Source organism: Peromyscus leucopus, chromosome 4 (genome assembly GCF_004664715.2).
Source record: "Peromyscus leucopus breed LL Stock chromosome 4, UCI_PerLeu_2.1, whole genome shotgun sequence".
NCBI lineage: Eukaryota > Metazoa > Chordata > Mammalia > Rodentia > Cricetidae > Peromyscus > Peromyscus leucopus.
The window spans coordinates 133,548,778-133,564,481 of record NC_051066.1 but is presented as its reverse complement, the minus strand read 5'-3'; the positions used below and the strand labels follow the sequence as shown (position 1 = coordinate 133,564,481).

Genomic DNA, 15,704 nt, shown 5'->3' with positions numbered 1-15,704 from the left:
TACTGAACTATTGTACTTTTTACTATATTACTAGAGGTTGATGTGCAGCCATCTAAAATTCATGTATTGGAGTTGGAGAGATGTCTCAGCTGTCAGGAGCACTGGCTGCTCTTGCAAAATACCAGAGTTCGGTTCCCAGCACCCACACTGGGCAACTTATAACAGCCTATAACTCCAGTTCCAAGGGACCCAATACCATCTTCTAGCCTCGAAGGGCACCTATATGCACCTGTGTATACACACACATACATGGTGATGCTTTGAATGAGATGCCTCCCACAGGCTCATGTGCCTCAAGAGTTGGTCTCTAGTTGGTGGAACCCTTTAGGAAGGATTAGGGGGTGTGGCCTTGTTGGAAGAGATATGTCACTGGGGGAAGGCTTTGAGGCTTCAAAAGATTCATGGCATTCCCAGTCTGCTCTCTGCTTCTTGCTTGCGGTTTGAGATATAGGCCTCAGCTGTTCCCACTCTCATGCCTTCACTCTATTAGACATCATAGACTTTTACCCTCTGGAACCATAAACCCAGTTAAACATTTTTTTTATAAATTTTTTTGGATTTTTTTTGTTTTTGTTTGTTTTGTTTGCTTTGTTTTGGTTTTTCTTTTAAATTTTGCAGTGGAAGTTGCAAGGGCAGAGGACAGATGTGGTGGGTGGAGGAGAGATGAGTGGCATGGGATGCATGATGTGAAATCCACAAAGAATCAATAAAGCAGGAAGAAAATAAGTTGCCTTGTGGTGATATTTTGAACTAACAAAATTTGCCTGAAGATCAGTTCCGAGGACAATTGTAAGAGCCGTGCCACATTGCCTCCTGAGTTAAGTTGCTGTTGTCCAGTATTGAGCCACTAACCAGAAACTTTTGTCATGCCTAGACAAGTCCTGAGTTATTAGAAAATAACTTAACATTTCCTTATCCTTCTGCTACAGTGACCATTAGTAACAATGTTTTGTGGTTAGGTTGCTTGGTTGGGTTGCTTGGCAACTCAACAGATCTTTTCCCAAAGAAAGTTTCCTGGTCTGCTTACTATAAAACCCACCTGAGAAAAATAAAATTTTGCAGCTTGATCAGAATACTGTCTTGCTGTCAATTCTTTGTGTCTCTTGTCCCTTTCATTCGCCATTCCCCCTTCTAGGGTCTCCACTGAAGATCCTGCTGGCCGAATAATAGATATCCCCCAGAATGTATATGAGCTGAATTAACTCCTGTGCAAATGTTAGATTTGAAGAGATTCAAAGAAGTGATAGTCTCATGGCATGCACTCACCTTTTGTGAAGCACATGTTAAACTTGTGGTCAACTTGTAATACAATTATCCCTTAAGACTGGAGAGAGTTGGTTATAGCAGTCTTAGAGGCTGGTCCCCAATTACAATGGAGTACCTAGTGGAAGGATGAGGCTAAGACCATTGAATAACGAAGCAGGGCTAGAGGTATTGAAATTTCCCAAGATCAACTTCTTGGGGAGGACAGTTATGCTGATGTACAAAGACAATCTTTTTATGATGACTACACTCTGACTTTATGCCACACAGTAGCCCTGAATGCTTGGGACAGAACTGAACAAGCAGGAAAGAAAACTGGTTTATATTTACTAAAGTTATACAGGGCCCAAAAGAAACCTTTATTGATTTCTTACAAAGACTGACCAGCAGTAAATAAAATGATACCAAATTCAGAAGGTAGACAAATAATAATTGAATCTCTGGCTTTCAAAAATGCTAATGCACAATGCAAAAGGGCAATTTGGCCGTTAAAGGCAAGATTGGCACCCTTGGAGAAATGGATTCAAGATACAATCAATATTGAATCTCATGACCATGATGATGCTTGGATAGGAGAGGTTATTTCCAGAGGTTTGAAGAAAAATCGGAATGTCAAATGTTTCAATTACGGTAAATAAGGTCACCTAAAAAGGGGCTATAAACAGGGCATTCCTAGAAATGTGTTTTTTTTTTCAAGGAATAATCCAAAAAGAATGCCCCTCTCTTCTGGATTATTCAGAAGGTGTAGCAAAGGCAGACATTGGACTAATGAATGTAGATCAACAAGGGACAGACAAGGTAATTCCTTGCCTTTGGGAAATGCCCTGAGGAACCTCTTGCAGGCCCCCATGTCAAATTCAGTTCAGTTGTTTCTTGTCATCATGGAGGAAACTCCTCAGAGCAATTCAAGAACCTAATGCTTATTGTAAGAAACCATACTGTTCTGGATAATAGAACAGCTATAGAAGAGAGAAAAAAATCAGGAGAAACTGTAAATCAAAATTGATAAAGATTAGATTGGGAACTTTTCCAAAGTTAGGATTGGGTGAGGGTTTTGTTTTTAATCTTTCAAGAGAAGAAGGCTAAGGAATCTGAAGAACACTGGACAAATGAGATCTCTGAAGAAAAAGGACAAATCATCCAGAAGAAATGTCCCAAGTAAAAGTAAATTGGCCTATTGGTATATCACATGTCTAAAAGGATAAAATTTCATTAAGTCTTCCTTAATGTTTGTTTCTGCTGTTTTCTACAGACACATAACACAAATGGTCTTTATGTAGTCCCAGTTCAATTAAAAATTAAAGCTGGCTTTGGAGTTGGAGTGTGGCTCTCTCCTCTAAACCCAAGCATGCCTGTTAAAGGAAAATGCAAAATCTCTGTATCATGTCAGAAGAGCCACCTGATATTACCAAAATTTAAGGGACTACTCTATTGTTACTAATCTTATATGACCCTTTGGTTTTATTTTGACTCTTTAAAGCTTTTCTTAAGGTATGAATTTTATATCAAAATTTATAAGATTTATATATATATATATATATATATATATATATATATATATTTTAAACTTTGAGTCAACTTTCATTGTGGCAAAAGTTAGCCACTGGACAACAAAGTATCCTCGAATCAACAGGACAAAATGGACAGACAGAACAGGAAACCAAGGACTACTGATTTTTGCCAAAACAAGTGTGGTTATGGCTTTATCAAAAGGTATCTTCTGAGGCCAGGACAATATGGCCCCATCCCTGAAGTGGCCTTCGCAATCCGGAAAAGGTACAGTGCCCTTTTCCTCCAAGGCAGCTTAACAGGCAGAGGGCCGATGGCTTCTGTTGTGCAATGGAACAGCAGCTGAAAGCTCATGCCTCTCGAAAGTAGACTGGCATTTAATAGAGGGATATGGAGAAGAAGGGGATGCTCAGATGAAGCCATATATACACAGCCAAGAAGAATGGACAGCTGAACTCAAAAACTGTCAACAATTTCCAGAATTTAAAAATCCTGAATCATGACAGGACACTAGTGGAATTCAGGAGTTTCTAGTACATGGACTGCTCTCAGCCAATGTGAGGTTGAACTGTTGACCTGTGTACATCCTACTTCACAAATGAGTCTATCAGATATGCTAAGCCTATAGGCTGAAGATGATGCCCCAACACTGCGGAGAAACTTCAGGTGACTGCCCAGGCAGCTGGCTGTTTCTGTCAACTCACAAATTTTTTGGAAATTTCTTCATGCACTTCCTGTTTTTATTTTTGTTAGCTAATATTATTTCCTTCTTGGGTCTCTGAGGGAGTTGAAGATTAGTTAGTTATGGTTGAAAATTAGTTAGCTATAGTTGAAATTATATAGTTAATTAGGATAGAAAGTGTATTAGATACATCTTGGATTTACCAAAATAGGATAGATAATGGAATTATTTTCTCTGATTTGTCAAATACCTGTTTAGGTATTCATTACTTGTATATATTGTATATAGTTATTGTACTTTTGTATATAGTTTTTCTTTTGTTAGTTATAACCTTTTGCTTTTTTTTCTTTTTATTAAAATAGAAAAGGAGAAATGTAGTATTCTAATTGTACTGAAATGTGATTTTGATTGTATGTTAATAAATAAAGTTGCCCGGGGGTCAGAGCTATTAGAGCCATAGAAAGAGCATGGCGGTGGTGGCACACGCCTTTAATCCCATAGATCTCTGTGTGTTCAGGGATACAGCCAGCATTGGAGACATACGCCTTTAAGACCTAGAGGGCTGTACATACAGACAGTGACGAGGCAGTCACATGTTTGGGTTTACAACCAATGAGAAGGCAGAATGACTTTAAAAACGACTGACACACAAGGAAATAGCTCTCTTTCGGGAAGCTGGGACACAGCAGGAGGAAGGGTGAGATTTGAGCTCTGAGCTCTGAGCTCTTGGCTTTCTCTTTTACATTGTTTCTGTGTTTCTTATTTAATAAGACGGTTGGTTACATCAACAGACTACTCTATTGTTACTAATCTTATGACCCTTTGGTTTTATTTTGACTCTTTAAAACTTTTCTTAAGATATGAATTTTATATCAAAATTTATAAGATTAATATATATATATATATTTTAAACTTTGGTCATGATATTAATGGTCATATAGAGTACTAGAAAAAAGGCTTCATCTAACTTCCTGTACATGATTTCTGGTTTGAGTCTCTATCAGTTTTCTGCAGTGAACCATGACCACGCCTAACAGTGACTTTGAAGTCTCCAAAATGATGATGGGGCCCCACAACAATGATTCCATCAGGATAATGATAATACCACAAACACCACCTAAAGATCAGCTTTGGACTACAAACTGCTCATGACAATTTTGAGATGGCTAGCTGAGATGATACAGCCTCACAGACTACTCGAGCAAGGACTTGAGACAAGTCCTGCATTTCCCCATTATGCAGAGACTGGACAACACATGATACAGCTACCTCTCCCATGACTTGACAATTAACCCAAAAATTTTCTTTTCAGGATTCCCTAAAGATGCCTTTGCCCCCAGACAGCAGGAAGTAATTTTAAGAACATGACACCCACATTCCCAAGAAGTGGGGTGGGTGGTTTTGGCCTTTCAATGGGTTATGGATAATTGTCATTGTTTAGGATGGCTGGTTACAAGTTGTTAATTGATAATGGTCAGGAAAAAAAGCCAAACAAGGAGTTCTTGTTTGAAAGAAAAAAGAAAAAGAAAAAAGAGGATATAGATAGGAGGTAGATTGAGTCTACTCTGAAAAAAAAAAGAGATAGAAATAATAGATAAAAGAGTAGATTACTGAATCTACTCTGAAAAGAAAAAAAGGATATAGATATGATAAGATGAAAAGGTAGATTATTGAATCTACTGTTAAAAAGCAACTACTAGTTTTAAATATAATTTTTTTTTTGAGACAGTGTTTCTCTGCATAGTTTTGGTGCCGGTCCTGGATCTCACTCTGCTGACCAGGCTGGCCTCGAACAGAGATCCGCCTGGCTCTGCCTCCTGAGTGCTGGGATTAAAGGTGTGCACTACCACTACCCAGCAGTTTTAAATATCTTACATTGATATGGATCTTCATATATTGACACAAAGTTGAGATTATTTTTGTTAGAACATTCTGTACATACATTTCTAATCTTGTTCAAGGTATTATACATCTCACTTAATGTAATGCAAATTGTTAGTCCTTGAAAGTTGTTATTACCAACTAATTAGGTTATAAAGAAATGCAAGTTGGTAGTCATGTTAGGTATGTTTTCAAGATCAAACAGATATATTTTATTTTTTTATTTATTTTTTTTTTTTTTGGTTTTCCGAGACAGGGTTTCTCTGTGTAGCTTTGTGCCTTTTCTGGGACTCACTTGGTAGACCAGGCTGGCCTCGAACTCACAGAGATCCGCCTGGCTCTGCCTCCCAAGTACTGGGATTAAAGGCGTGCGCCACCACCGCCCGGCTAAACAGATATATTTTAGATAGGTCATCTTCAAACACTTCAGAGATCTACAGAATATGGCATTTAAGATGTTTTAATAACATAGGTTCTTTTTTTATGACTGAGACATGTCTCCTTCTGGCAGCACCAATCTACTTCAGAGTAGATAATGGGCATCAAAGAAACTTCATATGGAGTTTACTTTCTTTGTGGCAAAAGTTAGCCACTGGGCAAGAAACTGCCCTTACCTTGACTGCTGACAGTATGCTGTCCAAAATGGACAAGCAGGACACAAAAGAAAGGACTGCTGAACTTTACCAAAACAAGGTAGGACAGCCCTTCAGAAAATCCTGCTTTATTAGGAAGTGGAATAGAGCTAAGTCCTGTGTTCAAGGTGATAAATGAACTAAGAAATGGAATAAAGGGAGTGGTGACCTCAGGACAAGATTCCACCCAGCTAAGTTTCCAACTTGTGGGAAGAAACGAAAGAAAAGTCTAGAGCCTAGTGTGGTGGCGCACGCCTTTAATCCCAGCACCGGGAGGGCAGAACTTGGCAGATCTCTGAGTTTGAGGTCAACCTAGTCTACAGAGCAAGTTTCAGGACAGCCAGGCTTAGGCAGTGAAAGACAGAAAGTTGGTAAATATGTAATTGAATGAGGGGGGCCATGTTCCAGCCCCAGTAAGCAGCAGAACTTGGCAGCTTTGGCCACGTGGTTCCAACTTTAGAGTTAAGGATAGAAGAAAGGGGGTATGGAATTTGCCTCCGCACCTAAAGAAAGCTGCTGAGGCATGTGTCGGGGATGTCCCTGAATGGAGACCCAGTAGGGAGGCCATTGAGTGAAGCTGTGAAGTTGAAGGTGTTATGCCCAGATCTCGGGGGTCCCTCAAAGACTACCATGGAGACTGAATCCATATGCAAAAGCAAAGAGCCTTCATTCAAGCCGGAGCTGCTCTCCACCTGTCCGACGCAGCAGTGAGAGCAGAGAGCCCTGAGCCTGGTCAGGGTAGGGTTTTTATCATAGCAGAGGTTGGGATGAGGGGATTTCCAGGGTTCAGGACGCTGACTGGCTAACATTGTCTAGGAGTTATCTTGGCAAAAGGTGATAGGTGTATGCTGGGTTAAGGGACATCTGATGATGCCAGTTGGAAATGTTTTGAATGTCAGGTACTTTTCCCTTACGTTGGAATGTTAGGTGCTTTTCACCCTTCCCCTTCCCCAATAAAAACTCTTATAGTGGGTTCCGTTGTACCTCCTGTTTTCTCATGCCCTGTAAATAATGTTGACAAATAAATAACAGTGTCTGCCTGCACCCCACCTGCCATGACGATAATGAACTAACTGTAAGCCAGCCCCAGTTAAACATTTTCCTTTATATAAGAATTGTTGTGGTCATAGTTTCTCTTCGCAGCAATAGAAACCCTAAGATAGGAGGGAAGAGTTTATTTCGCTTACACTTCCATATCACTGCAGGAGTCAGGACAGCAACTCAAACAGGCAGGAACCTGGAGGCAGGAGCTGATGCAGGCCATGGAGGGGTGCTGCTTACTGGCCGGTTCCTCATGGCTTGCTCAGCCTGCTTTCTTAGAGAAACTAGGACCACCAGCCCATGGCACCACCCACCATGGGCTGGGCCCCACCCCCACTATTCACTAATTAAGAAAATGCCCCAAGGCTTGCCTATAGCCCGATCTTAATAAGGCATTTTTTTTTCAGTTGAGGCTCCCTCCTCTCAGATGGCTTCAGCCTGTGTCAAGTTGACATAAAACCATCCAGCACGAGGTTCAGGAAATTCAAGGTCATCTCCATAACAAGTTCAAATTGGAGACCAGCCTGGACTACATGAGACCTTGTCTCAAAAAAAGAAAAGAGGCCAATAGCCAAGATGTAGAACCACCTTAGATGCCCATCAACAGATGGATGAATTTTTAAAAATGACATTTGCAAAGTGGTATTTTATTTACACATAAAAAAAATGTTGTTTCCTCCCCACCCCCAAAATATCTGAACCTAGTTAAATATTCTGTATGGCTGATAGACTGATAAAAACAAACAAAACATTTCAGTGATTGTGGTGAGTTGAAATAATACAGGCCCACAACCAAATTATCTCCTGCTGTCTCCGCCCCTAAATAACCATGTGCCCAGCTCTGTGTTTGTCCTAGCATCTTTGTGACTATTACGCAGATCTTTTGGATATGTACAACTAACCCTCTAGCTTCCCCCAACCCTAAAGCTAAAAAGGTCACCATCACATAGCATCTGAGGCTGCAGCAAAGATTTCTCTCCTCTAACCTGCCTACCTGGAGTTTCCACCAATGCATATAACTTATTTATAATTTTCTTTATTTTTGTTACAATTAAAAACTTCATCAAATTCTTTCCATGTTGACACACAGCATTTGAGGCAGTCTGAATCTGCATTCCAGGATGTGGTCACCCATACTTAGATCCAGAATCTTCTTTCTTTAACAGTAAGAGCTATGCTTAGGCAAGAGGAAAGAAATGGTATCATTGGCAGGAAAACAGGTGGAGATAGAAAAGGATGTGTACAGCTGAATAAGACTGGCTGCTTGTTTTCTCTGTGTGCAGAGTCTAGATGTTCTTGAGATATATGTCCATGGTAGGGAGATAGTATGTATGCACCATAGATAAATCTCAAATTATGTACTAAGTGAAAGAAAAGTACCAAGGGTACATTGTGCATGCACGGAACATTTATATTACAATCTAGGAAAGGCAAATCTACAGTAACAGAGCAGACAACAGGTGACCAGGTACAGAGTGTGACTTCCTCCAGAGGCTCTGCTGGTGCCTTTAGACTAGTTAATTGTCGCAATGACAAGTTTGACAGGTTCTGCTGTTGCTCAGCCTACCAAGCAAATCCATGCTGGCAAAAGACAAGCTGATGTGACCACTAGAGTTTAGAAAACCCATGCAGGGTTTAAAATGTGAGATATGATTAACTCCTAGCAATGAGATTTTTGTATTTTTGTTTTGTTTTGGCTGTCCTGGAACTTGCTTTGTAAACCAGGCTGGCCTCAAACTCATGTAGATCCACCTGCCTCTGCCTCCTATGTGCTGGGTTTAAGGTGTGCACCTCTGCCCAGCTCTGAGCAGTCTGGCCCTGCAATGTCTTAAAAGCAATAGTGCTATTACTCAGCTTAAGTTATAGAAAAAGAATTTCAAAACTAGTTAGGTGCAAGTTTCAGGGCCCTTATATGTATGTGGCCCTGGATAAGTAAATCATTTCACCTCTGAGCTTCATGTCTTTCTCTGTTATGGTGGCATCTGGGATCTTTATCCAGAATAAGTTCTTTCCCTACTGGGATGAGACCTTGCCTTTTGACTAAAGGAGTTAAAGGTAACCTGACTGAGTCAATCATTTTAGAATGTCCACAGTGGTGGTTAGTCCAAAAATGGAGGTCATCCATCTTGTCGAAGTCATTCTCTCAAGATCTGCAGTTTGGACTGGAGTCCTCCCGCCCCTCATGCTTGTCTCTTCTCACTGCTTCCTCCTCTGCCCCTTGGTATTTCTCAACTCCAGGCATGCTTCTGCTTAGGGAGACTTGCTTCCTCTCTGTGGAATGCCTTTCTATACCACACAGATAACTCCTTCATTCTGTTCGATGTCATCTTTCCCAAAGACCTGTCCCAACTATCCTACCTAACATGGCGTTCCAATCTTTCTCCAGTCCTGGTCTCTAAATCCAATCTATAATTTTCTGCAGCACCAGCTTCTGACATATCAGGCAAGTCTCCTATTGTTAATTACGTTGTTCACTGCTGGTGTTCCCGCTAGAATGTGAATTCCAGTAAGCAGGGATTTTTTTTTTTTTTGTCTGTATAATTTGTTGATGTGTCCTAGTTGTCCAGAGCAGTGCTAAGCAAATTCTAAGTAACCAGTAAACACTCATATTTGATGAATAAAAATTCTTTAATAACCACAGAAACTTAAAACTAGAATAGCCAGTCAAGGAAACTCCTAGGAGGATTCAAAATAATAAGACACTAAGACAAAAATAAAATGTCTGACTCAGCCATTCTCTCTCTCTCTCTCTCTCTCTCTCTCTCTCTCTCTCTCTCTCTCTGTGTGTGTGTGTGTGTGTGTGTGTGTGTGTGTGTGTGTGTGTGTGTGTGTGTGTTTGGGGGGGCATCGTGAATGATAGGTAAGTGTTCTACTCACTGAGATATACTTCAGCCCTAGCCAAATACCATTTGTGTATGTGTGATATATAGACATGTGTGTGTAGGTGTATATGTCCTTGTGCACATGGAATGCTGAGAAGATCACATGTAGAGTTCTGTTCTCTCTCTCTGCCTCTCTCTGCCTTATTCCTTTTTTTTTTTTTTTTGAGACTAGGGCTCACTATGTAGCTCTGTCTGAATAGCCTGGTACTTGCTATGTATATTAGGCTGGCCTCAGACTCACAGAGATTCCCCCTGCTTCTGCCCCCTGCATGCCAGAATTAAAGATATGCAACACTACACCTAGAAGACAGTGTCTCTTTCTGAACTTGAAGGAGAGTGGCAGCCAGCAAGCTCCAGTGATCGACCCTCTCTCTACCTCTCTGCCCTTCCCCCGAAATTACAGTTACACATGTGCCAAGGCCCAGCCATGCAGATCCCCCTGCCTGCTCAGCAAGCATTCTTAGCCACTGAGCCATGTCCTCAGCTCTGTGTGGTTGCTGTTGAGAAAGAGACTATGTCAACCAGGCTATCCTGAACTCAAGATCCTCCTGCTTCTGCCTCCATAAATACTTGGATACAAACTTTCTTTCCTTTTTTTTTTTTTTTTTTAAGAATTTGGAACTGGACAGTGCCTCAGCACTTGGGAGGCAGAGGCAGGCAGATCTCTGAGTTCAAGGCCAGCCTGGTCTACAGAGTGAGTTCTAGGACTACACAGAGAAATGAGAGAGAGAGAGAGAGAGAGAGAGAGAGAGAGAGAGAGAGAGAGAGAGAGAGAGAGAGAGAGAGGAGAAAGAAGAAGAAGAAGAAGAAGAAGAAGAAGAAGAAGAAGAAGAAGAAGAAGAAGAAGAAGAAGAAGAAGAAAAGAAAGGAAGGCAGAAAAAAGATTGGGGTTTGGCCTTGAAATTTGCATAGATGACAAATGTCTCCAGGAAGCGTGTTCAGTGAAGGCTGAAGAGGAAGTAAAACAGTGAATCAGAATGATGATGGCTGGCTGTGGAGACATGTAGAACTCACAAGCTTGATGCTGTCAGGACCAAACTTCACAATTTACCTGGGTCTATGACAATTGGAGATCCAGGACAATTTTCTTGGAATGGGGAGGACATTGGCAAAATGGTCCTTAAAATAGTTGATGCTACTGCCTTTCTGCTCCTAAGCATGGCAAAATGGACTTCAGAAGAGGAAGCTTGGGCAGGGCTTCCTCTCAGGGTGTGCAGGACTCCTGTCTGATAGGTCCTGCTTCCCAGGCCATGGGATGACTGAGTGGGACCAGGTCACCAGAACATAGCACCCTGGAAAGGGTCAGTTTTCAAGTTGAAATCCTGTGCCAACAGAATCTCAACTCTCTTACCAGCCTGTGACCTTGAGCCAGTAACTGTAATAGTTCAAAAGATTAAGGGCATCTGGAAATGAGAGGTTTTGGGGGAAATAATGCATATTTTTAAATTGTGTGTGTGTCTGTGGCCTCTCATGCCACAGCATACACATGGAGGTCAGAAGACAATTTCCCAGAGTCAGCTCTCTTCTCCCACCTTTCTCAGATGGCTGCACTTGCACAGCTAGCGCCTTTACCCATTAAGCCATCTTGCTAAGCCAAGCTGAACACACAGATCTAATTGATTAAACTTAAAACCCTGTTTGTATCACTTTCTATTGCCGATTGCTATGGGAAAAGACTTCCCCACAAATCTTATATGCATAGTTTTCAAATCAGCCACAGCAGACATAAACTCATCTCTTTTACCCTCTTGTTTCAGTTTCGTAAGTCTTGACAACTGTTGGGATGTTTTCACCAAGTGCTCTCTTGACAGGATGGAGCATGTTTTTCTGGACCAAGAAGTTATGAAGAGCATGGACTTTAGAACATGCTGTCTATCATTTCTTAGCTCTCTCTCCCTTTCTGCCTCTCCCCCTCTCCTCCCCATCTTTGTGCTTCAGTTTCTTACATCTGAAATTTGTTGAATGAGTTAGTATTTGTAAATCCTTTAGAACAAGTGCCCTGAACACAACAGTATTGTTAGCTAAGAATGCTTTGGTTCATCAGATTTCATGTTTGCTTTGTTTGGGTGCTGGGGATTGAATACGGAGCCTCACGCTTGTGTTCTATTCCTGAACATCACCTGCAGCTGTGGAGCTTACCGCTAAGCATCTAATTTGTACTGCTTGGTGTTAAAATAACCTAGCTGTAAATGTGTCTTGGTTTCCGAAAAGACTTTTTTTTTTATTATTAGCAGTGGTCATTGTACTAGTAATGTATGGATAAGGATTTATGGGGAAGTTTGGGTCTTGTCCCAAAATGGCTTAAAGCAAAAGAAAATGCTTGCCATTTGGATACTAACTAGTAATTAGTGAAAATCTTGTCTGTTTGGAAATAAATTTGGCATCTTAGAGCGGTCCGCTGCCAACTAACTGTGAATTTGTGAAATGCAAAAAAAGGACAGTCTGGCAACTTAGCCGGCAATCATTGCAGGGTCTTCCGGATAGACCAGTCCCTTGTCCATGGTTTTCTGCACTAGGATGGTGCTGGCAGCTTCATTGCCTTTTAGGTCTATTTTTCACACTTGAAACCCGGCAAAAAAAAGTACTTGTTTAGGGGAAGGTACCTGCAGTCCACCAGAAGACCCTTTAATCTGGAGTGTGGTGGAACCTTCATTAGCACCAGGTGCCCTCTTAGCCTACCACAGTCCTTGCTAGAGCCTTCACCCTTAATCACAAGCCTGAGTTTCACTTCTCTAATAACTCCGCCCTTTCGGAGAAACCCAGGGGCGGGGTTGCGGGCGAGCGCATATCATTGCGCTTACGCGGTTTTGCTTCTCTAATAACTCCGCCCTTTCGGAGAAGCCCAGGGGCGGGGTTAAGGGCGAGAGCATATCATTGCGCTTGCGCGATTTTGCTTCTCTAATAGCTCCGCCCTTTCGGAGAAACCCAGGGGCGGGGTTGCGGGCGAGCGCATATCATTGCACTTGCTCAGTTTTGCTTCTCTAATAACTCCGCCCTTTCGGTGAAACACAGGGCTGGGCCCGGTTGAGCGCGAGCGCATATCATTGCGCTTGCGCAGTAGGCCCAGATGGCACTGCTGAATGGACTCGCCTCCAGGGCTGTGCAGTCAGTGCGACTGCGCGTGGGCCGGGTGCCGCGCTACTTAAGTGCGCTGCACCGAGCGTCGGAGGAGGTAACCATGCAGAGCGCGGGTCCCGAGCAGCCCGCTAAGCGGCCTCGCTGTGAAGGCAGCCCGAGAACGCCACAGCGCACCCCGCCTGCAGCGGCGAACGCGTCTCCGGGCTGCGACCTCCACACCGACCTCCGGACCTGGGAAGTGGAGGACGTGTGCTCCTTCTTAGAGACATGTGGCTTCCTAGAGAAGAAAGTGCTGGACAGCTTCAAAGGTAACGGGGCTGAGGGGATGAGGGACAAGGGATTATGACCAAGGGGCTGAGTGGGGAGGACCCACGCGAGAGGCATCCGAAGCGGGAGGCTCACAGAGCGGAGGCCCCTGGGGGAAGCGGCTCGCGGCGGGAACCCGGACCTGAGGCGGGAGGCGCCCCGAAGCGAGCCGTCCTGGCCCGCTCCCCGAGGTGGGCGCGGGCGAAGTGCGAGCCCACAGGAAGGTGCTGGCTCTGGGGGCTTCGAACCTGGGAGGGGCCCTGGGAGGTTTGCATCTTCTGGTGGATGGGTATCTTCGGAAACTTGTCACTTCTGACAGGAGAGATCCCCGCCCTTAGATTTCCCCCCAGACCTCCGGCAGTGGCTTGCGGTCTTTCAGGCTTACCTTCTGTACTAACCGCAGCTCCCAAAACACTTGACCCCAGGAGAGATTTTGGCGCTTTTAAGTTTCGCCGTTCCCGGAATTTGGGGTTTTCCTAAAAGAGAGGGAAGTTGGTTGATCTCCGGGTTCTCACTGGCTACCATAGCATCCCAGTAGGGCTCAGTTTGTGCTGACTGTATTTGCACAGTGCTACTTATCAATTTCTCTTCCAAAATAAGAACAACTTATTCAGTTGACCACTGAAACCCCAGCATTCCACAACTTGGCCACACAAAGGGAAGGGTACAGGCTAAGAATTTTAAGTGACTCTTCTGGTTCTTGCTCATGCATCAAACACTTGGAATCTCCTGAGGTGTTTACTGGGAATGTGGCTCTTAGATGGCTGTGATTTGCAAATTCAGTAAACTTTACTTCTTGTGAGGTAGAGCTCCTTATACCTAATTGAATGATGGGGTGAGAAGTTTAAAGTTCAGGACATAAAGGTAGCTTGAATGTAGGAACTCGCATTTTTCTTTTTCCCTTCCCCACTACCTCCCTCTACAGGAAAGTAACTTGGGGGATGGGGTGCTAAGACAGTGTCTCTCTGTGTAGCTCTGGCTGTCAGGGAACTCTCTATGTAGAGCTCGCTGGCCTCGAACTCAGAGATCCACCTGCCTCTGCCTCTTGAGTACTAGGATTAAAGGCCTGTGCCACCACACCTGGCAATATCTTATTTTAATTTTATATGTATGAGTGTTTTTGCCTTCATATGTGTATATGCACCATGTGTGTGCCTGGTGTCCTTGAGGAGGCCAGAAGAGGCTGTAACTCGCCCTAGACCTGAAGTTCCAGATGGTTGTTGTGAGCTGCCGTGGGGGTGCTGAGAACTGAATCTGAGCTCTCTGGAAGAGCAGTGAGTGCTCTTAGCCTCTGAGTTACCTCTTCTGGCTTTGTTTTTATGTTTAATTATGTTTTTATGGGAGTGGAGGTGGGGAGTGTATGCACATGAGTGCAGTGCCCACAGAAGCCAGAGGAGAGCATCCAACCCCCTGGAGCTGGAGTTAAAGGCAGTTGTGAGTGACCCAAAGTGGGTACTGGGGACACACAAGCAGTGTGTGCTCTTAACTGCTAAGCTGTCTGTCCAACCCCAGATGATGTTTTGATATTCAAAGATGTTAAGTAACTTTCCAAAGTCACACCACTAGACAAAAGATGCAGAGTTGGATTTTTTTAAAGGTTATGTCTTTGGATTCCAGAATTCATTCCAGTTATTACTTAACCAGTGTTCTCAATAAAAATTACTGGGGAACATATGCCTGTAATCCTACTCTTCGGGAGGCTGAGGCAAAACAATCAAGACTTCAGGTCCCAGTCTTAGGTCTTCAGCCCATCCTGGGCTACATAAGGCTTTGGAGAACACAACCAAAATTAGAAAATCAACTAAGAGCAAGGGGAAAAAATCTATCCTGTAGAAAAATGAGTAAAACAACAACAGGAGACCATTAACAACCTACCAATAAACTTAAGCAAAGCAGTTCCATTTCAATAGTAATTTTTAAAATACTGGGTTTTAATGTAATAATTAGAAAAGATTGTTAGTAGATGAAATATGTATTCCAGTAAAGTTGCTGGAAGTGTCCACTAGCTCAACTATGGACTGTTTGGCAATGCTTTTTGACTTATGGTAGTGATGGGTAGCATTTATTATGTATATACTTTGTATGAAGTACTGCTATATACATTTTACAAGCTTTTTTGGGAGGGGTAGAATTTTTGTGTATGTATGTAATATGAAGGATCCTAGGGCTTGGTTCATGCTATGTGTAGACTCTACCACTGAGTCACATACACACCCGTTCTGTACATATTTTATTTTATAAAATCTTACAACAGGGGCCAGGGAGATAGCTCAGTCATGAAGACCTGAGTTCTGAATTCTAGCACCCACATGAAAAGTTGGGTTTAATGGTGCGTGCTTAGAATCCCAGAGGTGAGGGAGCAGAGACAGTAGTTTCCTAAGGTTTGCTGGCCAAGCACTTTATCAGAATTTTACACATAAACTCATACAG

At 42.8% G+C, this 15,704-nt stretch overlaps 1 protein-coding gene across 1 annotated transcript in view; it reads left to right on the top strand.

Annotated features, from left to right (window-relative positions):
- The first annotated feature begins 12,937 nt into the window (after positions 1-12,937).
- The window catches only part of Samhd1 (SAM and HD domain containing deoxynucleoside triphosphate triphosphohydrolase 1), a 39,938-nt gene continuing 37,171 nt past the window's right edge, over positions 12,938-15,704 (top strand). Inside the window, exon 1 of the mRNA XM_028855596.2 lies at positions 12,938-13,276. Within this exon, the coding sequence (XP_028711429.1) occupies positions 12,958-13,276 (319 nt within the window). The 5' untranslated portion in view covers positions 12,938-12,957. The remainder of the gene's footprint in view (positions 13,277-15,704) is intronic.